The sequence below is a fragment of the Xiphophorus maculatus genome, chromosome 11, assembly GCF_002775205.1.
Source record: "Xiphophorus maculatus strain JP 163 A chromosome 11, X_maculatus-5.0-male, whole genome shotgun sequence".
Classification (NCBI taxonomy): domain Eukaryota; kingdom Metazoa; phylum Chordata; class Actinopteri; order Cyprinodontiformes; family Poeciliidae; genus Xiphophorus; species Xiphophorus maculatus.
This window is the reverse complement of record NC_036453.1, coordinates 9,150,879-9,175,044: the sequence shown is the minus strand read 5'-3', so window position 1 is coordinate 9,175,044 and position 24,166 is coordinate 9,150,879. Positions and strand designations below refer to the sequence as shown.

The window sequence follows — 24,166 nt, the reverse complement described above, 5'->3', positions numbered from 1 at the left end:
TGTGCCACAGGTACGAAATGCTGGAAGGAAATGGCTTAATTACCTCCTCCTTGTGTAGATCAGTTCTCCACAGCCTTGCTAATCACCTAATTATTCTATTCAGGTGTGGTGCAGCAGAGGCACATCTAAAAGTTGCAGGACAGCGGCCCTTGAGGACTGGAGTTTGACACATGTGATCTAGAGGGATCCCATAAATCACTCCTCTAGTTTTTTTATTTTCTCCCACAATTTTTTTCTCCAACACAGTTTTTTTACATATATTATTCACATTTAAAGCCTTATTTTTTTGTTCTTCATTTTTACAAACTACCAATAAGTTTCCATCTCTCAAAATCTTTACCATTCAACATCTCCAATTTTCTTTTTTATTTCTCTTGACACCACAATGGGGCTGATGTTATCCTGTTTTTCTTCGTTCTTAAGTTTTAATATTATTTTAAATTCCTCCCTCACAACTTTCCTCCTAACTATCCTTTCTTCTTCTGAACTACTTCCTTCCAGTTCTCGTTTATTTCCTTGAATATCACCCATTTCCTTTCCTTCATCTGTTTTATGCCTTCCCCGTTCTCTCCCTCCTCCTCTCCCCACCGGCGTCTACCCTTCAAAATCCATGTCTTCCTCATTTCCTGTCTCCATTTCCAACCAAACCATTCACATACCAGTTTATGCCAAAATCCGCCTTTTCCAACTCCGATATGTGTTTTGTTTTGCCGCACTCCGTCTCACAAAACCAGCCTTCTTTATCTATCCCAAATGAGCTCTCAGTGTTTGGTCTCCTCCTTATGCCAACTAGCGTCTCATTACTGACAGAGAGGCAGCCGGCTCCTGAATTTCCTCCCCCTCCTTCCATCCAGGCTCCTTTTATTTTGGCTTTAATCAGCCTCTGCTGACACCTGTATCGGCGGCCAATTAGTGCGCTCCGCCTCCCTAGACAAGCACCTTCAGTCTAGTGCGTTTGGATTGTTAATGGGAAAAAAAAAAAAAAAAAAACCCAAGCATGCAAAGCACAACAAAAATAAAAACAAAAACACAATCATATTTTCCCCTGTGCAACATTAGCATGTGGACGTAAGTCGTTTAGCCAGATGGGAACAAAATGTAACTTTTTGAAACCTCTAGCGCTACACTTAAAGATGATCAGTCATTCCGCACTATGAAACATAGTGGTGGCACCATCATGCAGTGGGGATGTTTGGACAGGGAACTGGATTGCAACTGATGGAAGATGAATGGAGCTAAATATCAAACATTCCTGACCAAAAGAATATAGCAAGGGCAATAATGCAATGCAAAACCTTTTTTCACCACATAGAAACCCCATCTTACCCTGCTTAGAAATTAGTTAGTGGGAAAAACTTAAAATATGGAACACCCCAGTTGCAAAACTGTGCACACCCTTGAAAAATTGTAATAATTTTCAGCATATCTTCTTCAGATTGAACAGAAGATTTTTCAAAAGAATATATGAAAAGTTACAAATATCTGGTAGTTTTATCCGTAAACTATCGGCAGTTTGCTTGAAACCTGGAGGTGTAAGAGGGTTCTAGTTTTTTATCATCACAGTGAGTCTAAGGGTTCATTAAAGTTAACAAAATAATGGAAATCAGACAGGAAACCTGCAGATGTGACTCAACATGACTGTGGACAAGTGGTGTCCTCCCAATCTGATAGACATTTGTAAGGTCAAGCATTGCAAATATAATCAAGATGTGGATAGACCTGACCAAAGATGATTTATTGCTGAAATTCAAATGAAAGACGGTTCAACAAGGTGCATAAAAGAATGTGCACACGGGGCGTATTGTGGTGGCGCAGGGGGTTAGCACACCCCACGTTTGGAGGCCTTAGTCCTCGACGTGGACGTCGCGGGTTTGACTCCCGGTCCCGACGATCTTTTCCTCCCTGTCTGCCTACTGTCGAAAAAATAGGAGCCACTAGCACCGCAAAAACTCTTCGGAGAAAAAAAAGAATGTGCACACTATGGGTATGGCTATTTTTCATACTTTACTCTGTTATATATCTATATGGATTTATGTTGCGTTGAAGTTGGAAAAAGGTTAATGAGTCATCACAGTTTCCCAATTTTCTGTGACAGTTTTGGTTTTGGTTATTTAGGAATCCGTTTGGTTTTAGTTATGCTTTGTGTAATACGATCAGTCATTTGCAGGCTGACAATAAATCCTGTTGCACAACTTAAGAAAACTCAATCAATTTCGATTACAAGGTATATCTGGGACAGTGTGTCAATTTCACACCTATCTTAGGAAGATGCTCCAGGCCATTATAACATAGTTCTCTTAATGCTAGGTTTACTGACATGCTGTTCTCGTTCCAGAGCCTACAGCGGTGTCACACCCTAACTTAACATCTTACTTAGCACCGTGGGGAATATCTGGGACTGGATTACCAAGGCTCACCTCAATTGAAATTTTGCCAAGTGATCCAAAGTAAAATCATTCTGTAAAGTCAGTATACATGTATTCATAACTTTAATTTGGACTAAACAGACTAATCGGTCTGAGAACTTTTCATTTCTTAGTCTTTATACAGCTCTTGGTGGATTCTCTATGAAGGGTTTTTTGGGAGGATCTCCAAAGCCTTGAAGTGGAGGAAACCAGAGTAAAACAGAAACAAAGACTTAAACTCATCAGGTTTTAACGGTTAGAGTAGAAATTGCAATGCCCCCTGGTGGGCAAAAGATGCCCAACAATTTCAAACACAGATTTCCATCTTCCAAACACATTATTGGATCAACATTTATTAGTATAGTTAATGTGCATCTTTTATGCCAAATTTTTGGCATAAAATTTGAAGCAAAAATAATAAATCAACCTGCCAATTTCTTACTGAAGTATCACTTTTTGCATAACACAAGTTGATCAAAGTACAGCAGGGTTTTCTACAAGTTCTCAGATATGTGTTAAACAATGAAATTGTCCCAAATTGTGCTCAGTTAGCTTCTCACTTTTTCCTCTTCATCTTCCTCGCCATCGCTCTCCTCCAACAGCCGTGACTGGAGAGCTAGCCGCTGAGCCACAGCGGTAACCATGGCAGCGCCTTTCCCACTGCCGTCCTCAGAGACAAGAAACTTGATTTTGCAATCGGGGGCAAGGAAGTGCATTGCTTTCTGGAGCTCGTCACTGTAACTGAGATATTTAGAGAGTCAACATAGCTGCATCCTATAGAGACGCTGACAGAGAGCAATAAAAGGAAAGTCACTTATGAAATAAACCCCTTTTTTCTGAACATAACTTTTTATAAACGCAGAAAGTCACTATGTTGAGACACATTTTAGGTAGTTAGTCACACCTGTCCTGGGTGACCCCGCCTCTCACCCATCGACTACTGGAGATAAGCACCAGCACCCCTTGTGAACCCACTAGGGATAAGCGTGTATGATAATGGATGGATGGAGTCTTCATTCAATGTTTGTAAGCATCTGGTTTCACCTGTCAATAATTCTTCACTATCTGATCAAACCAGGGACATTTCAAATAGCAAAAAGGGAAAAATATTAATCTGAAAAGTGGGTATGTTTGACATATGTGTCACAATACTGGGTCAGATGGTCACACAAACAGATACAACAATCCCTCAACTCATAAAGCAGGCTTATCCTTACACAAGTCAGGTGAGGTATGTTTGGGAAAATTAAAAGAATCAACACTAATGGAGTTTTCTGTTATAATTTTAAGCTGATGTACTGTATTAGAAAATTGTTACTTTTTATTTAGTGCACTGAAAGACCTATTTACCTCAATAAGAATCAGTGTTTGTAGAGAAGCTTCAGGATTATAAACATTTCAGAATTGTCTGACACAAACTTCAAAATAGAACATTTGACCAACCTTCTCTAACTTTGCAAATATACTGACTTGGACAAAAAACAATGCTTAAAAACACAAAACTTTTGTTTGTTGACAATTGGCACAAGATTTTTTTTCAGTGATGCATAAGAGATTGTTGATGAATAAAAGATTGTCACTGATTGGCTGGCATTCTCACAAGCATTTTGATTGGTCTAAGCACTGGAACCATTAGTTATTTGGCTATTTAGGACATAAAATAAGCAAAGAGTCCTAATATATCAGAGTATTTTATGGTGTTTTCTGATGTTACATGATAACTGCTAATAAATTTATGAAATATGAAAATAATTTTCTGACCGTTTCTGTTTCTGATATTTTTTCTGAGCAGAAACATAGCATTGCTTAAAAGAAAGAAACACTGTCACTGCTAACACCGATATCTCAGTTGGAAGACAGAAAATCAAACAAACGAAGGGATCCTAGTTTGAAACATAAGTTGACTTTTAATTACATAATTTAATGATTAATGAATTCCTATTGTTGGAACAGCTCCATGAGCAACACACCAACAAGGTGACTTCTGTTCTATGATATGCCAAGTAACCAGGTAGGAAATTTTAAAAACTGAAATTGAAAGACTTTCAAAGGGCCAGGAGAGCTGTTGATCATCACTTTGAGAGTTTATGATAGATCAAGCACTTCATCTTGTGTCTTACTTGGGGTGTTTTTTGTAGACGGTCCCATCCACTCCCACTGTAGTCTTCAGATGAGGCAGCCCTCGGTTGGCACGAATACGGTCGACGATGGTTGCCAAGGCAGCGGCACAGAGACGAGCAGAACGTGAGGAGATGGTCTCACAGACAAGTCGCACCACACGGGCGTCAACCAAATCCCATGTCAGACCCAATTCAGTCAGAATCTTTTTGGCATTTTCCAGACCACTGTCTGGCCTGAACCAACGACACACAAAGAAAAAAAACGTAAAGAAGTTAATAGTCAATTTGTCTGGTTAATAAGGACTCTGAATATATTTTACTGACACTTACTCCTCAATCATAGAGATGAACTTTGTCTCAAATGTCTCTTTAGTACGCAGGGCCTCAGACACTTCCCCTTTAAACAGCAGCTTCTTCTCAGTCAGCTTCATCAGCACCAGCCGAACGATTTCCCCCAAATACATTCCACTGATCATCTTCTCAAAGCTGCAAGACAACACATCATCAAGACAGGAACAGAAACAGATTACCCAGTTTTTGGGATCTGCTGCCCTCTGATGGTTAAGCAATTTATATTGAAACTTCATGTTTTACATTATTCTCAAACTGCGGTCTGAGTTGGGATGCCATTAGTGATACTCAGAAGTATTAATATATTTTGGGGATTAAAAGTCACTTCAGTTGCTGAAGTGACTGGCATCAGTCAAAAAATGCATCATGAAGAATGCATTTTTCTTCAAATATACATTAAATATATGTTTAATATATGTGTCTTAAACATATATTTAAGACACACCTGAATATGAATCAGAGGAGCAGTCAAGCTACTAAAAAGTACTACTTATAGTCTGGAAAATACAGTACTTTATTTTGAGGATTTATACAAACAGTTGTGATACTGGATGACTGAACCAGGAACAAATAGTAGTGTTCCATTAAGCAAAGCTGAAATTTGTATCTGGAAATGATTTTGAATTCAACTTAATTGTCCTTCAGTTACGTTGAATTCAACTTAACTTCAGTTCCAAGCTGGATGCTTTGTTTTGTTATTGGTCATTTTAGATTAATCTTGCTACTTAAAACTTGACAATTCTGATATCTGTGTATTGAATGACCAACAATGCCTGTTAATCAGTGTTCCATACCAACAGAAAATAATGTTAATTTGTTTGTTTGTTAGTTTATCTTTTATTTGTTGTCATGATGTACAAGTCAGCTACTTTTATTTGCATAAATTGTGGTATGTGGAAAATTTGAAACTTATGTTCATGTTTAGGGGCTGCATCCTTCACAGGATCTGTCCAGGCCATTTGTTGACTGCAAAGTCCGGAAGTAAGTGGTTGTGCAATTAAATGGTCTCAGTCAGATTTCACAATACCATAAACTTTTAATTTTTCAACCACCAGATATGAATGTACTTGTATTTAAAAGTATTTATCTCCTCCTTTGCCTGCCATCTCCTGCTTGGCAAATGCAAGGAATCTTGGGATAGTCTGGGCTGCAAAGGATACACTAGATCTGTCTTTTAAATCGGGGAAAAAATTCTGCAGCAGATGTTTGTCAGTCCAGTTGTTGATAGGACCAAGTCTATCTGTTGTTGATAATGAACAATGAAAAATAAAACTGCTTCTGTGCATCTTTAGAATCTCCTCCTAGCTACTAAACATGCTGCTTTGATGTTACATAAGAAATGCATCGTGACATTTTTGAGAAAAACATAAACAATCTTGTTTGACTACTCAAATCTCAGTGTTCAACAATATTCCTTAAGCGTTCCACATATTAACAGATATTTTGTAGGAAGGTGAAGAAGAAAAAGACTGTCACTGGGGTAAAAGAAAATTGTAAATATCTTTATTTGACTGAAATATAATAGCTAAAACCTACGTGTGGACTCCGGGGTTGATTGAAGTCCTGTCCACCACCTTGTCAAACTCCGTCAGGATGTCTTCAAGGGAGCCGTCGTCTCCGAAGCCGCCCCACTCTGTGTTGATGCACATCTGTCCGTCCTCTCCCTCCACACGCTTCACGTTCTTCATCTCCTCCATGTAGCAGGCGTTGGTTCCCGTTCCTGTTGAGGAAGAGAAGTCACGCACAGGACACAGCACCTAAAATTAATAGATTCATTTAGGCTTCTTTAATTTTTGCCTGTAGTCATTATTTTATCATTCAATATATGAACAATATATGTAATTTTTAGGTCTTTTTGCAAAGGTGTATCTGTAACCCTATGTACAGATATATCTTTGGAAAGATGTATCTGTATATACATCTTTGCTTTTGTCTTGCATGATTTGTTTTGAGGGTTATAAAACTGAAGAGGCCAGTTTTAGATTACTGGTTTAATCTAAAGTTATTTTAGATTAAACCAGTAAATTCCCTTAATGTGTTGAGAATTGTTAAATCTTTTGTTACCTGAGGTTAAGAGTTTTCAATACCAAGAGGTGGGTAGTAATTAACATTTACTTAGTTACATTTACTTGAGTAACTTTTCAAGTGAAACGCTTTGAAAATGTTGGCTATACAAAGTAAAGCCACAAAGACAAACACAAGCCACAGATTTTCAGTTATAAAAAATTAAAAACGTGAAATGTTCTCCCTCCATTTCACAATTATGCACTTCTTTCTTGTTTTTCTGGACCACATTACTATTATTATAGTTTTTCTAATTTAATGTTTATTTTCTTTTGGTTTCAGTTTTATTTTCTTCACTAATCACAGTGTTTATTTGAGGACAGATGATTTCTTTACCAATGATCATCCCAATCTCGCAGGTCTGATCCCGGTATCCGCAACTCATCATTGTACCCACTGTGTCGTTCACCATGGCAACTGAACTGATGTCATAGTCCTGTATAGGAAATGACATACATTGTGTGAGACTGGGATCTGTCTCATGAGGAAAAGTTTTTAAATCACATCAAGAAGAGGACAAAAGCAGCAAAATAATTTTGAAGAAAGTTAGAATATTTAGAGATTAGTAAGCATTATGCGCTGACCCCTCTCCTGTGGATGGCCTCTTTAAGTAGCTTCACCACATCCTCTCCTTCCACCCCAGAGCAGTTGAAGCCTTTAGTCCAGCGGATCAGGATGCTCTGCTCATATAAACACAAAAATATCATATATTGTCAGTGGAACCAGTCTTCAACTGTGAGAAGGGACAAACCAACAAGTTTCAGGAGTGTGAGATTAAAGACCTTGTCGATTTCTTTCTGTTCACAGGGAAAAGAGAAGGTGAAACCCATTGGAAGAGTCTGTCCTTTCAGGTTCTGAGAGTCAAGGAACTCACTAAGACAGGCTGCGATGTGATCAAACAGCTGGAAGAACATAAGCACACACAAACATTTTGTTTAAATTCAATTCCTACCCACAAAAACAGAGAAATGTGTTCTTTCTTCAGTGCTGCCAGAAAAAGACGACATTCTGTTCTTGCAGCCACTTAGGAGGAGGTAATTAAGTCATTTCATTCCAGTGTTTTGTAGCTGTGGCACATCTAAAAACTGCAGAACAGTGATCCTTGAGGACTGTAGTTTGACACCCCTGCATTAGATGATAGGAAGCTTCATTTTATAATGCTTTACTGATAACACCCAGTTTTATTTGTCCATAAAACCCAATGTTTCTGACTGCTGCCAGGCTTGTCAGATACATTACCTTACATCACAGAGTACCCCTGTAAATTTCATATTTCAGTACAAATTTTTTCTCAAGACATGCAAAAAGACTCAATGGTTGAGCTCTGTCTCACAAGCATGTCTGTCAAGATGCACATTTATCTCTGACCACTAGTTTTTCATTACCATCTCTCTTTGCAGTTTTGTTATGGCTGTAGTTGAATTTTGAGTCCCAAATGAACCATATTACCATTGCAATTTCTTTTAGTTTGTTTACAAGTCTTGGTTTTGCCTTACTCCACACTTTCCCTTTCAATTGCATTCAAGAAGTCAGATATTAATAAAGCTGGATATGTAAATTACCTGTTCTCCAGTTCCCAACATGATTTCTTGAGGGATGGCACAGAGCTGACTGTCCATCTTCACCATTTTCTGCTCCTCCTCCATCACTCTGACGTGAAGCACCCGAAAGTTTGTTCCACCCAAATCTAGTGCCAGGAAGTCTCCTTTCTCTGCAGGCAGGAAACAAAGTACAGGTGATGGTTTGGCTTTAAATCTATGTAGATTCAAATGTTATGGAATTTGATTCCAGGGTTTTCCAGGTCTGGATAACTGCGGAAAAAGAAAATAAAAGCATGGAAAGAAATCTGCATTCCAGGTTTTGTTCCCTTGTTGATTGTTAAAATTTTGTGCCCTTCACGGCCCTCCTTTGTTCCTTGTGTCCTCCCTCCTTTAATTTCTTTCTCAATGTTTTTCCATCTTCTTTGTGCTCTGACTTCCATTTATTGTTGTATTTTTTTTTCTTTGGTCCTTCATTCCTTTTGTTCTATCTTCATCCTGTCACCCTTACTTTTTTGTGTCCTATTTCTCTCTTTGTTGTTTTCTGTTGCCTTGCTTCCAGCCTTTCCTAGAGTCCTTCTGTCTATCTTTCCTTCCTAGTGTGCTAACTCCCCATTTTCCTTCCATGTTCCACATTCCTTGTGTTCTTTCCTCTTTTTATCATTCCGTCCTTCTTTTCTTCCTAGTGTTCTTGTCATGTTCCATGTTTTTCTGTGTGTTTATTTTGAGTTTCCTGTGTCTCTGTGTCTCCGTGTTGTCCTGTTCTCCCCTCGATTACTCCCAGGTGTTTCTAGTTTCCCTAATTACCTCCTGTGTATTTAGTGTCACTTGTGTGTCTGTGTCTTTGTCGGGTCCTTGTCTCGTTTGGCTGGTAGTTTGTCCTCTGTGTAGCCAGTCCTTCGTCTCGTCCGTTTGTGTTACGGTTGCTACTGGCGTCGAGCCCTGGCTTCCGCTCGGTCGTGCTGCCCGTTTGTTTTGGACCATGTTGGACTGTGTTGTTCTGGACATTCTTCATTAAAATCATTCATTTACTTCAACCTGGGTCTACAGCGTCTGCCTCACCACCTTCACTACTGCACCTCATGACAGTTCTAACTTCCAAATTTCCCTTCCTTCTTTCTTTTTTCCTTCATAGTGTCTCCTTCCTTTGCTTTCATTACTTTGTCTTTCCTTTCTAGTGTTTTTCTTTCTTTCCCAGTATCCCAACTCCCAATTTTACTCCATTCATCTTTATGTTAAACATTACTTGGGTCTTTCTTACTTTAATTCTTTCCTTGTATTCTTTCATATCTACTCACCATTTTTCTTTCTTTTTTCGTCCTTGTATTCTATCTACCCATTTTTCTTCCTTCATCCCTTCCTTCCTTCCTTACTTGTATTCTATATATTTTCTTTCTTTCCCCACATCCTTATGTCATGTCTATCCTTTCTTTCTTGTACCCTATCTACCATCTTTCTTCCTTCCGTCCTGCTTTCCTTCCTTTGCCGACATTACATATAAAGTCGACCCGCTGTAAGGATATTTACCATAAAGTCACAGCGAATGTTCTTATCTTAAATACAGTAACAATAATAAACAGTATACAGCAATAAACTGAGAAATCAAATGGCTCTGACTGAAAGTAAAACTCGTACCAGTCCCGTCCGGTGTTGCTCTTACGAAGGTGGGCAGCATCTTGACGGCCGCTCTGTGATGCGTGTGTTTCCCCAGACCTCGGATCATGTCTTTCCGGAGTCGAGTAGAAACTTCCTTCAGCTTCTCCAGGGAAAGACGGAAAGGCTCCAAGTGTTTCACTACCTGCACAGAGATACAAACAAACTATCAGATGCTGTTTCACACACTTTAATAAATGTACTATAACTTCACAAGCAGTGAGGAAATATTAATACGGATATAGCGCAGGCGCAAAAATAAGTTAGCGTTCAAATCATCTGGTGGTTCATTTCTCCACCAGATGGCAGCAAAGCACTGCTTTAGAGATTAGCCCAGCATGGTGAGTTGGCGACAATTAGGCCCGAGCAGCAAAGCGCTGCGAAGGCCTATTGTTTTTTAGTATGTTCATGTTAAGGCTGAAATGAACTAGTAGACCAAAAAAGAAGGAGAAACACAAATGTTCTTCAGCAATTTAACATTTCAAATAAAGAAGGGCTCAGACAGTGACTTCTCTTGGGAAGTCACTGTAAATTGATACACCTTAAGAAAATCCAGACCAACTGATTTGTCATTCGCATATCTCAGCTCAGCTTGTCTGTGAAGGCTTCATATGTTTGAAAAAGAATGTAAGAGAGCAAACAGCATCACCAAATACAGCATTATTCAGAGAGGCAGCCATGACACTATTGGTAACTGAGGAGAAGGCTGTGTCCCCTGCAAAATATCTGAAACAGTAAACATCTGAAACACGATGCTCTGATCAGGTGACAGCAAATCTGAACTTTTTGGCTTTTTGGGTCAAAATTTAATCTGGACAGTAACCTCAAACACACATCCAGAGCATCCAATGCTTGGTTTCAATCTAGCACATTCATATGTTAGAATGCTTTGGTCTAAAACTCAAATCCAAATCTAGACCAAAATCAAATTGATAATATATATACATATATCTGTCAGGATCACTGAAAAGTGATCTTGACAGATGTTCTGCGGACCAAGCTTGAGGTATTTTGCAAAAAAACATGTTCAAACTAAGTATTCAAGTGTGGTATTCAAGAACTGAATACCACATGCTTTTATGCAAATTTTCAGGTATTTGTACAAAGTGCCAGGTGTTTTAGAATTGCAGTCTGCCTGTAGTTTTAGTAGTAGCAGCAGAGGAAGTGAAGGAAGCTGTTCTGTGTTGCCAATGCTTTCAAATATTAAATTATCATTAACAGCTGGCTCATTTGTATCAGTTCTCTCTTCACAGTGAAGGACGGTTGTTCACAGCGAAGGCAATTTCCGGTAAGCTTCTTAGCATCGGACTGGTGCATTATACACCATGGGCAATATAAGCAATTGGGTAAAATTTAAAAACTTAATGCAGTTCACACCTCCATGAATTAATTGTTTCTCAATAGCTGAGAGCCCAGACTCTACAAAGCGAGGTGTCGTTCAAGGGGCTGGATTTACCAGGCTGCAGTTGTGGCCCTTTCTGAGCAGAGTGTTTAAAACAGAATGTTGCAAACCTCACATGCAGACATACAGCTTTTATCTTCTAAAAACAGAGAGCAGTAACTGGCACACTGCTGTACAGGAATGCATGAAGAGGTTATCATGACATGAACTATAAAATATTTAGATTTTTACACAGATTAGGAAACACTGTATCCTTTGAGATTTTTGCCTGTTTTAAAGTACAGTGATGCAAAAGAACAAGACCAGAAAAAACAATGAATACTTATGAGTTTTATGTTAAGTAAAGTCACTGAACGCTGTACCAATCCTTTATCTTTTAAATGCCACAAACTGGTGATCATGTAATTCCCATAATAAGGACCATTTTCTAATGGCTATTTCCTGCAGGATAATGCACCAGGTCACAGAGGCTTAACTCACCTCCAGTGGCCTCCTCAGTCTCCAGAATTCAAGCCATTAGGGAACCTTTGAATGTGGTGCAGGAACTATTTTCTTTATAAATTAAATGACTTTCTTACAATTTTTTTATTTGTATTTGTTATTTTTGCAGCTATATTAGTATTAGCTATATTAGTATGTGCTATGTAACTTGTGTAACTTGTGCTCAGCGTTCAACACAATCATCCCACAGCATCTGGCAGGAAAACTGGGACACCTGGGCTTCAGCACCCCCCTGCGCAACTGGCTGCTAGACTTCCTCACTGACAGACCTCAGTCAGTCCGGATCGGACAACACACCTCCGATGTCATCACCCTCAGCACAGGCTCCCCTCAGGGCTGCGTCCTGAGCCCTCTGCTGTTCACTCTGATGACACACGACTGCGCCCCCAGGTTCGCCACCAACCACATCGTGAAGTTCGCGGACGACACAACGGTGGTGGGCCTCATCAGAGACGACAACGACCTGGACTACAGAGAGGAGGTGGAGCAGCTGGTGGACTGGTGCAGAGACAACAGCCTGATCCTGAACGTTGACAAGATGAAGGAGATGATCGTCGACTTCAGGAAGAACCGGCCCAGCCACGCTCCACTGCTCATCAACAGCTCGGCTGTGGAGGTGGTCAGCAGCACCAAATTCCTGGGGGTGCACATCACAAATGACCTCACCTGGACTGGGAACACCACGTCTCTGGTCAAGAGGGCACAGAAACGTTTGTATTTCCTGCGGAGGATGAGAAGAGCACACTTGCCCCCGCCCATCCTCAAGACGTTCTACAGAAGCACCATAGAAAGCATTCTGACCAGCTGCCTCTCTGTGTGGTGTGGAGGCTGCAGCGCCTCCGACTGGAAGAACGTGAGGAGAGTGGTGCAGACAGCAGAGAGGATCATCGGGGCTCGCCTTCCCTCCATTCAGGACATTTCATCCCAGCGCTGCGTGTCCCGAGGCCGAAACATCGTCAGTGACCCCTCACACCCCCACCATGGACTGTTCTCCCTGCTGCCCTCTGGAAAGAGGTTCTGCAGCATCCGGTGCAGGTCCACCAGGTTCCGAAACAGCTTTTTCCCACTTGCCATCAGACTGCTGAACTCTTAACTGGACTGCACTTAAAATCTGGTCTCCACTTCATACCTTGCACATGTACAGAGCTAAGTAACTTCCTTTTTACTGTCAGTCCTGCACTTTATATTTATATTTATATTCATATTTTATATTGTGTTTTATTTTTATTCTGGAGTAACCTCATAACATTGAAAGCTCAAAACATTGTCCTGAGCCGTATGCAACGAAATTTCGTTCTGTATACACCCTGTGCATGCAAAATGACAATAAAGTCAGTCTAAGTCTAAGTCTAAGTCTAATTTTTTTGAGAACATTTTGTATTATGTTTTCTGCCCATTTGGAACAGTTTGCTTGTTTCCCTGTTGTCTTTGTCCATTTGAAGTTCAATTGTCTGAGTGTTTTATGAAATATTTAAGAGGTGGCATATGCAGGGAGAAAGCCTAACTGGTTCAGTGAGGTAATGATCCTCTGGAGATGGAAGAACAATTCAGTCTTCTCTCCCTGTTTTAATCATATCTGTCAGAGCTGGAAAATTATATGGCTCAATTCTATTAAACTCTGTTTACGATAGACACTGCATTTATGAGCAGTAAAAGCATTGATGAAGGTGGGACTAAGGTAAAACAAGATAGCAGAAGCTTACTTATGATCATGATCTGCTTCTGCTGCTGTCAGACTCCACAGGTGTCTCCATAGATGAATTGGAAAGATAATGGAACCTTTTTCTACTTTAATGATTTGTAAGTCAGAGCAACGTCAGTTAGAATTCATTTAAAAGCAGAAAAAAATACTTGTCAGATGTCAAGTAATTTTAAGAAGAAATATCAGCATCAGGACAAATCATGCAACAGAAAAACACAAATATCTTACATTTAAAATAAGACAAAACAATAACTCAGTAAGATATATTACTCTGTTATAAAGTCAATAATACATTAATACTGATGAAAAGGTACTACCGGTACTTACAGTGGCAAATTATATTATTTCACTAAAATAATATATAATAAAATAATATATTCACTTAAAATATTCTTCCCATATTTCAAGTGAAATAATCTGACAGTGGAACTAGTACTTTATAATTAATACTAAGGAGTTATTAACCTAAATCAAGGTCCTATATCTTGGTTAGAAGTTACTTGTAAGTTAGTTTTGTCTTTTTTCAAGTGTACTGAGATCTGTGCAGCTTCTGCAGAGTTAGCATGAAACTTCTGGTTGCTTTTCTCAGTAATGTTATTCTTTCCTGACCTGTCAGTCCAAATTGAACTGAGGTCTTTGATATTGGTTTAAAACCTTAGTCTCCTGAAATGTCACTAGAGCTCATGATGCTATTCCTTGGTGCTTGGTCTCCATGATGCTATTTGTTCCTTAATGTTCTCCTTTTTCCTCCATTTGAAAATGATGCTCTCCTTGAAATCTCAATAAAACACACTGAAGTTTACAAGTGTAATGTGACTACAGGTAAATATTTCAAGTTTTAAGGAGAAATTGGGCAATATGTTTGTATTTTAAATGTAGGTGTAAATGTAGATGCCCCAGGTCTCAGTTATTGTTGTTAAAAGCATCAAACTTTGAAGTTTGAACAGCAGAAATGATTTTGTATCCTCAGTGAGGCACAGCTCCAAATCCAACCTGAGGATCATGTTGTGAAACAAACTTCCAGGTTTCAACACAGAGACCACGGCTCATGTGAAAGTATAAAGGTGAGTGTTTTAGTTGACTTCTGAAGCCTTGACATCATATGCTTTTACCCCATAAGGCAAGTTTCAACAGCTCTGTCGCTGCTGCACAGGTCGAAAAACTGTCAAGAATAAAGCTGAGGGCAGATTATAACATGCATGAAGAAAGAATGTGTTGTCATGACAACAAAAGGAGGAAACTACAGCTGGCAGCCGACATAAAGTTTAAAGTCAGGTTGTGTAATATTTGTGGAGGCCTAAACTGGAGCCTTATAAACAAAATAACCCTGAAATCAACACATTGATGATATTCTAACAGCATACAACTTTAAGGAGCCTGAGGTTTTGAACTTTTCCTGTCTTTGCGTTGAGCTGTGTGAGCTCTGGTAATTATCCAAAGGTGTGTTTTATCAGAACTTGTCTCTACATGCTGGATTCAAATTTAAATCCAAAGGACACATGGCAAGTCGAGGTTAACTCTAGAGCCACTGGCTTCCATTATTAAAAGATAATTTCATAAGTGACCAAGAAAATCATTTGGAAGGAGAGAGAAACTGTTCAGCTTTATTATTAGTTTGTTTTACATGCTTCAGTACTTTCAGTTTAATATTTTCCATGTGAGTATGTTTAAATCAATTAAAAACGAATTGTGCTACAGAAGTTTCTGTTTGATTATGTTATCTCCTTCTGAGTATTTAATTTGTGCTTAAATAAAACATTCTCACGTGTTTTACTTTGTTTGTAGTTTATAGTGAATTTATACAAATATGAAAAAATGTGTCTGGCTAATACAAAAAAATCTTTTTTAGTGGCTCTGCAGAATATGCAACTGGATCTATGAAAAGAAATTGAACTGGCATGCTAAAAACAGATCAACTAATCTATAAAACTAAATGTTTAATAAATTAATGTCTTAGGCTTATCTATTTTTCTGGACTATCTGTAGTCATACTTGACCTTCAATGACCTTCAGCTTTCATGAACGTTTTTACAATTTGTTTATTTCTTATTTTTAATTTAGACAAGGTATTTTCAAACAAATAAATTATATAAACAAGTAAAATTAAGTAAATAAAATAGAGACTTCTTACCTACTTTTTAAATTTATTTTTTACACAAATGAATACATAAAAAAAGAGATTTAAGTTAAAGACTAACATCTACAATGCAACTAATAAATTTGACTTAATTTAGGATGTCTCATGATGTCTGTGACTCTTAGATGTGTCTGAGAATAAAGAGGAGTGCTGCTGAAACTCCCTTCTGATCAGATTTAACCCTGATAAACTTGAGTTCATGTGGTAGAAAACTGGAAGTAACCTCCTCTCAAATAAAGGAAATGAAGGTATTATTGAAATGAAGCAGCTGATCTTCCTCTGTAGGAATCAGACTCTAAGGTTTCTTAATCCAAGGTTCCCACAACAGAAACGCTGAGTTCCCAAATCAGTCATAGTCTCTATTCCCACAACGTGACCTCAGTCACAGAGAGCAGAATGAAAATATGACCAGGTCAAAATACAGTTGCATTATTTCTTCTTTCAGTTCACTTTGTTACAGCAGTACATGTGCTGTACACAGGCACGTGCAGAGGGGAGGGGGGTGGGTGCTTGAGCCCCTGCCCTTTTTATCCTTGATGTCCCTAGTGCCCTTTTTGAGTTTTTTTATTTTTATTTTTAATCTGTATGTCAGTTTGTGCCCCTCAGCAATAATATTTAGCTAAATATAATAATTTAGTAAAAATAAACTAGTCTTGCTGCCCTCAGTCTAATAATGACTCTCAGTTTCTGCCTCCATGTTGTTCAGTTTCTGCCTCCATGGTGAGGAGGAGGAGGATCTGTTCCTCTAACTATCAAATTATGGGCAAGAATATTTTTTCATACACTGGTTTGTGAATAAAAACGTAGGTCTGATGTTGACATAAGAAAAACTGTTTCTATTTATATTTTTATAATCGTCCTTGCAATAGCGGGACAAAACCCGCCTCGCCACTAAACACAGAAATGCTTCGGCTGCAGAGAAACTTCTGACTTTAACTTGATCATTCTGCTAAAAGCCCGGTTCGCTACAGGCAGCTTGAGTCAGTCCACCGACAGATATAAAGCATATCTGTCTTTATATCAGACATCCTAATATAAAACACGGTACCGACTGTCACCGCGAGTAGCAACGTAGATCAAAGCCCCGGTACCACCTGGTACCACCTGGTACTGTGAAGGAAAAATTTAGTAACAATGTTTAAATAAATTTTAATGTACACTTTATGATGTTTTTATTAAAGGTTTGCACTCAGTTGCAGCTCAACAGGACATATGCTCTTCTGACCCTCCTCAGATAAGTGAAGAACAGGGTGTTCAGCAGTTAGAAATGTGAGACATGGCTAAGGTTATAAGCCTAGTTTGTAGAAGTTCAGTTACTAGTATCTGTTTAGCCATCAGTAGAGAGGCCTTTTTGGAGAAATGCCTAAAGTTGAGCTGTGAATGTGTATGCAACTCTGCTCGACTGAAACTTACAGATAAGTAACGTATAGATTTTTACCTGACACTTGAGCCAGGGGGTGTGGCTAAGTAATGTGTGATGTATCCTATGTAAATGAGGGGACGTTCAGCCCCAAGTCAGAACTCATCCAATTCTCACTGAGATGTGAGCTTTGTATGTTTTCTCCATTTGCAAATGTTAATTAAAGCTGTGTTTGTTCTCTTTTATAGCTGAAGTTTGGTCTCGAATTTTGTGCAACTTAACAGTACCACCTGCTGATTTGTTCGCTCTGCTTCTCCTTAATGTTTCTACCAGGCAGGTTAAAGCCGCTGCTGACGGGATCTGGGCTGGAGGTTCTGGGCTGTAAATAGTACATTTAAATCCTAAATGTACTATTTATTTTTTTCTGAGCTGAATGCATTAAATAAAATGTAATAACATTGTCATTCTCTATAAATGATGCTACAGGTTTAGATCTATGGTCTGTGTTACAATTAAACCATTTCTAGGGGTCCCTGAATGTCTGGAGGCCCCTGAGTGTCTGGAGGCCCCTGAATGGGCCCTACCAGCAGCTACTGAGTTTTCTTTGCCTTGATATTCCAGTTTTAAAATTCTAGGTCTAGAGGTTTAACATCAAACTATTATATAGAGTTAACCCCTTTGAGCTTTTTGATCTATAAATCAGTCTGCAGCCAGGTTGTTCTAGAGGTTAAATGGATATTATTAGGGCTTAATTAGTAACATGGCAGCAAATTAGCTTATTTCATAACTTTATAACCTTTGACCTTCTCTCCTCTGGTCTGTTTAACAGCTACAGTCTCAGATCAGCTCAGCCCTCCAGGACTGTCAGCAGCAGAAACAGAAACTTTTTACCTGTTGGGGAAAATATAGACTATATTTGCTTTGCATTTCCACACATGATGGCAATGATATAGTAGGATCCAATTAGATTCTTTATTAATATGGGGTGTCGCTATGTATGGAGTTTTTGTTCAATGTGCCCCTTTTTTAAATTTGAGCCCCTGCCTTTCCATAGGTCTCTGCACGGCCCTGGCTGTACAAGCTTAAGTTTAAACTTGTACATATGCTAATACTTGCTGTGACATTTGTTTGTAACTGAAAGAAAAACAGTAACATTTATCATTAGCAAACAAAATGTGAACTACAAGCCGTATCATTTGATGTCGACACAATGGCTTCCATCCGGTTTGGAATAAAAACTGAAGCAAAGGGACTTCAGTAATTTCTCAGATTTTATTTTTTTTTACATCAACGTCATTAAAAAACGCTTTAAAAATTAGGTATTCTGTTTAGTTAATAAATGTCAAAATGATTTTACAACCAACTTTCTCATGAACTAGAGACAAGTTGGCAAACCTTGGGTACATACTTATTGTTGTGTTCTGTAACATAGCTAACTAATCTTAGCAAAATAATCTAATTAATTTGTTTGTATCTGCAATAACTTTTCAAACTTTGCAGGAAAGCATTCACAACCAAAGATTGAATCATATTGAGTCTATAATTTGATGCGATAAAAAATATGTTTTATGTACTTTTGTGAAGTACATGAATGACAATAATTATCTATTACATTCTAAACACAGTTTTATCATATTAGGAGGTTTGGTGCTTAGGAATCCTCCAGCTTTGGTGTTGGTACTCCAAAGGTGTTTGCAAAGATTAACAAAGCTCCATAAAGCTGTTCCAGTTTACGCAAAAAATACAGACTGTTAGCGTAGTGACATGCTAATAGAAGGGGCTCATGGTGAACAGCGTTATTTTTAGCAATAAGTGTCTATCACATTAATTATTTGTTTCTAACTGATGATAATTTCCTTTTTCAAGCAACACATACCTCTTTGAGCCTGTCTGGAGGGATGCCATCCAGGTGAAGAGTAGCAGTGTTTCCGCTGATGCCACTCATGTTTATTTCAGTGTTGTTCATCTGGACAGAGAAGAATAAAGTTAACACTAAATTAGCTTTATTTAAGATCTATTTGAGAGGAGTTAGTTACATGTAAAATTATATTGTGGTTATTTATTCCAGTGTTTTGTTATTAAAGTTAGCTAGAGTACCTAATGGCAGCAGCTAACAGTAAAAGATTCACAAAGTCTTAGCTCTTAATTAATGGATTGTTGTCCATTCATTTGTCAATTTGTCACAGAAATTTGTTTTTCATGAAAGTTCTACTTTTTATTATTACTTTAAAGTGTGAGGTATGAATACCTACTCTGTTTTTACATTTTTATATTTCCAACAGTGTTATCCCATTTTTTTGAAGGAGCTAGAAAATGTTTAGATGATCCAATTGTAAAAAGTCATGTCTGACTCTGAGTTACATCTTAAAAATATGGTTTGTCTTCAGGTTGACGCTGGAACTGGTCCAGTATTTGCTTTACTATTGCAGTCTTATAGCCATAGAAGTGCTTTAAACCTCTTGTCCACAATACCCTTTAGTATATTATTAACTAATGAATGAATAAGTGTAGATCTAACAATGCTTTAAGGCATTCTGGTTTTGTTAGCATTATATTTTATTTATATACAAGAACAAGATTAAATGCCTGTGATCATATTTGTTTCTATAAGAGTAATGACAATAAACTAGCAGAAAAGGTTTTTGTTCACTTCTTAGAGCTTAAACTGATCAATAAAACAGATGGGGGTCTATTTAAAACAAAAATGTAAAATAAGAGAATTCTATGAGTAGTGCTGAAGTGAAAAATCACACAACATAATTTTTTGTTACTAACGTGATTCTGGGTGTTAAATTCTACTTCTAAATTAAGGAAGATGCAGCTTTACATAAGAAAGGGAACAAGCATGACCTTCAGTCGAAGCATTATAATAAAAACTAATAAAACCAGTCGAAACACAAACATACCAACATGGAGTGAATTTAAACAAGCTGAATGCTACCGGATGAAGTGTGTCAATAAAACACACCTTTCAGGTACGGAAAGTTATAACCTGAACATCTCAGGTAATAATTTAAAGGAGCTTTGATGAGAGTAGTGTCTTTGTGTTGGAGACTTTCCTTCATCTAATTTATTAAGAAGATTGGTAACAATCAGTAAAACGTATTAGCTTTTCACATGTTCTATTAGTGCTTTTTGCTTTAAGCTCTTTTTTTTTATTATTTTTTTTAGAAAACACCTGTATTCTGAGGCAAAGCAGCAAACTTTCTTAATGTTTAGAATTTTTTTCCCCCAGAACCAGACTGAATTACAAAGTCATTAGAAAAATAATAGACAGGAAAACTGGAAAACAAAGAACAGAGCCATATTTCAATAACACTGGAGGCTGTGAGGCTCAGTGCAGAACCTTAGAAAAAAAAGTATCGGCCAAAGGAGAATCAACAATAAATCTGTAGACACCTTCATTTACAGGTTGTGTTTCGTAAATGACGCAACAGGTCAGGGATTTTCTGTTTGCACTTTTGATCATTTGTAATCACTGTTTGGCCTCAGTTACTGTTTCTTTTCTCAGGTAAAATGTTGTACCTGTTTCTCAGTTTACTTCTCCTTGCTCCACTGTGCCATCTCTCTCTCTCTGTTTCTCTCTCAGCCTACCTCATGCTCTCTCCCCACAGCTGCATCCTATTTCTAATTAGCACCAGCCCATTGTCTAGTATTTAACCTGCTCCCTTTTATTAGTTTCCTGCTTATTCCTTCAGCTTGCCCCAAGTTACTTGGTTTAACTGTGGTACTTCCAGATTTGTTAATTGTTTTGAATTTATTTTTAATAAACTCCAATTATCATTATTCACCTGAACTTTGCATGACAGGCAACTAATTAAAAAGTTATTATTTTTCAACCAATTGAAAATACAAAAAAGAAAATGACAGGCAAAGTTACCAAAAGTGACCCACATTTGATATCACTATATTATAAGCACAAAAAACATTTATTAACTTTATCTGGATGCAATAACTCAAAACCGTCTCTGAGAAAGAATGTTACTTTTGTGTAGATATGTTTCTACACAAAACATATCTACACAAACGATATAGCTGAACTTGTTCAGTAGGTTCTTGGCTGCTATCCAAACACCAGCCAATAATTTATAAAGTAGCGCTGTGTCTTGTTAGTTCAGGTACCTAAGCTGCATTTTCTTTTAAATGTTTTAGATATGCTCTATGAAAAAAATACTGAATACCTTGCAGTTGAATTCAACAAAAAATCCACAATTCCTATACTGTGAATAGTCGCGGGTCCACTGTCAATGACTTCCTGGGTAAAATCCAACGTCTGCTGCCTCACATACAACCACTTCCCTAACAAAGTCCTTACTGCAACACAATGTTTTACAGTTTAACTAACTTATTAGAAAAAAACTGAACTAAATACTCTTCTATTAACAGTTTTATATAGATAGTTTTCACTCTTGTCTCAATCTGCAAAGCTAAGAAGAAAACACTAAAGGCTCCTTGTATTTTAGAAAGCTGCCTATATACCAAACTGTGCTTTAAATGAACTCTTCCTCACTTTTTATTGAAGAATAATCTAGTTGAAGTCTGACCAGTCTGAATATATACAATTTTGAAATATAGAAGTACAAAGGCAGTGCAGGTTTTATTGAAAGTTGTTTAATTTAGTGGATAATTAGCTACGGAGTCAATACCGATTTTAGCATCATAAAGCATCTGTTGTGTACAGCAATACCTAAAATACTGGTCCAATCATTCCCATTGATTGGACATGCAAAGAAAAGAATACTAGTGTAAAGGAGCAATTGAATGTAACACTTCTTTTTTTAACTATTGAATTCAGCTATGATTTCTCTTGTCTTAATCTCAGTTCATATCCAACATTTGGTAGCAATGTTAAAGCTAAATTAAACAAATGTGGTGTAATTTAATTGCTTTAAGGCACAGTAAAATATTTAAGGGGCAATAATCCATGCCCATTCACAGTTCCTGGAACATGGGCATGGATACCAGTTAAACCCAAAAGGGATTGTGAAAATATCAACTCAAACCATTATTCTCTACTGAATCCTGCCAGTAGAGAAGGTCATTTGGCAAGATCTAGAGTTACTACAAATTCTGAATTTAAGGACAGTGATCTGTGGCGTGCTGTGGGGCAATGCACAATCCACATATGGAGATCTTAGTCCGCGCCGTGGATGTTACAGGTTTGAATCCCGGCCTAATGACCTTTGTACATGTCTTCCCCTTCGTTACCCACTTTCCTGTCTAACCACTCTCAAAAAAAGGCCGCTACAGACAGTAAAACTTTTTCTTTTTGAAAAATAATCTGCATATCTGCAGATCAATTGGAGTTGGTCGGCAGAAAATTTCAACCTACACGGATCACTGGAAACATGACCTGTTGACAAGGTTCCCAATGATTAAAAATAACCGCCTGTTATTATTTTTTTATTTGTTTCATAAGAGTTTAGCAAAATTGAAAAACAAGATTGTCATAACATAATATCTGGACTGTTGGTACCTCCACCATAATTTGGTTGCAAGAAACTGTGTGTAAACAGGTTTTGGGTTAAGGTCTAGATTGGAATTAGGTTTATTGCAATCAAAAACAAAAGTTAAGAGGGTATAAAACAAGCAAATAATAAAATAGAGATAAAAACTGGAAATGAAAAAAATATGAGAAAAAAAATATTCAGGGATAAGTACACATAGAACAGAATAGTGCTCAGTTGTATAATAATGGCTGTTTATGCTAATATTTGTCTTCATCTGTCACTGCATTATCCTCAAAACTATCAAATGTTGGTTGTCGTATAAAATGTCAAGTTAAATTTCAAGTTAAGTTAAGAACTCTTGGTGTGCAAAAGAATAGCAACTCATGTAGTCTTTTTAAATTAAGAACAAAGATCAAGATCAAATCCATTCGTCCATTTGTCATGCTATCCTTACGGGCTCACATAGAAAATTGGCACCTAACAATAGTTTCTAATTCCTTTTGTTGGTCTCTATCAAAGCAACGCCCTAAAGAGAGTGTTACCTAACGTGTCATTTCCTTTAACCTTACCTTTGCGAGCATTAGATCTATGTATCTGTGTGTGGGTGGGTGTGTGTCAGCAAAATCTGATATTTGACATCCTTTAACAAATTATTTTAGGACATTCCTGAATTCCGGCTGATGGTGCGTTCACTGATGCGTGAGGGGAGATGCATGCTCCACCCACCAACACCTGAACCGCCCATTTTTCATTCAGCCAAAGCACATCTTGTTCGACAGGTTTTCTAGTTCTACTTGATGAATTGAACTATTTCTATCTCCAGTCATTAACCCGGAAACACCATCAATCTCGCGTGAAAAGTGAAGGTCCAGCTCAAGCTTTTTACATAAATGTCACCCGGATCAAGAAAGCAGTGGGTGAACAGCTGACATAAGATAATCCAAAACATTAACCAACGCTCAGAAAACGCAGTTTTGAATGTGTTTCAGATTTCTTCTCATCATATCTCACTCTTTGTGTTGTAGTTGACACTTTAAACCAACCCCTTTTATAAATGATTTAAAAAAAAGAAAATGAAACTAAGCCCATCATCTATCTACACCGCTCATCTGATGTGCCAAACAAATTTTCTAAAGGAGAAAGACCAGCGAAGAAAGAGAAACTCACCTTTGCGTTTTGTGCTGCGCCGCTCCAACTCTGACGATCTAACTTCCTCAGTGAATGAAAGGCTGAGGTAAGCGCAGAGTGCAGGATAGTGTTACACCCCCTCACGCGCTGCAGGGCAGGGAGGCGATGGAGACGCCGCGCCAGGGATCCAAACTGCTGATTTATTCTAGAATACTGACCTAAAGTTTTGAAAGCTGAAAAAAAAATCACTGGGATCTGGTTATTGTGGGGGTGAAATTGAGTCTGTACCAACCTCCACAGTTTATTTGCAGAAGTTGGTATACTTGCGCGTAAAAACGCGTCAAGATTCAAGGGA

General features: G+C 38.0%; 1 protein-coding gene across 1 annotated transcript; it reads right to left on the bottom strand.

Annotated features, from left to right (window-relative positions):
• Window positions 1-2,742: 2,742 nt before the first annotated feature.
• Window positions 2,743-23,953, bottom strand: LOC102232392 (hexokinase-2). The gene is made up of 11 exons (XM_005811447.2): window positions 23,851-23,953; window positions 19,110-19,199; window positions 10,114-10,276; window positions 8,503-8,651; window positions 7,723-7,842; window positions 7,525-7,620; window positions 7,277-7,376; window positions 6,413-6,596; window positions 4,856-5,011; window positions 4,526-4,759; window positions 2,743-3,146 (listed from the first exon to the last, which is right to left on the bottom strand). Exons 2-11 carry the CDS (start codon window positions 19,197-19,199, stop codon window positions 2,954-2,956), a joined length of 1,485 nt encoding a protein of 494 aa, XP_005811504.2. The 5' UTR covers window positions 23,851-23,953; the 3' UTR covers window positions 2,743-2,953.
• Window positions 23,954-24,166: the final 213 nt, after the last annotated feature.

Excerpts from the sequence above, each read along its gene's own strand:
- LOC102232392 (XM_005811447.2), bottom strand. The coding sequence starts at position 19,199 with ATGAACAACACTGAAATAAACATGAGTGGCATCAGCGGAAACACTGCT. Across the intron at positions 10,277-19,109 it reads CTCCAGACAGGCTCAAAGAG|GTAGTGAAACACTTGGAGCC; the intron begins GTATGTGTTGCT and ends ATCTCTGTGCAG. Across the intron at positions 5,012-6,412 it reads ATCAACCCCGGAGTCCACAC|CTTTGAGAAGATGATCAGTG; the intron begins GTAGGTTTTAGC and ends GTTGTCTTGCAG.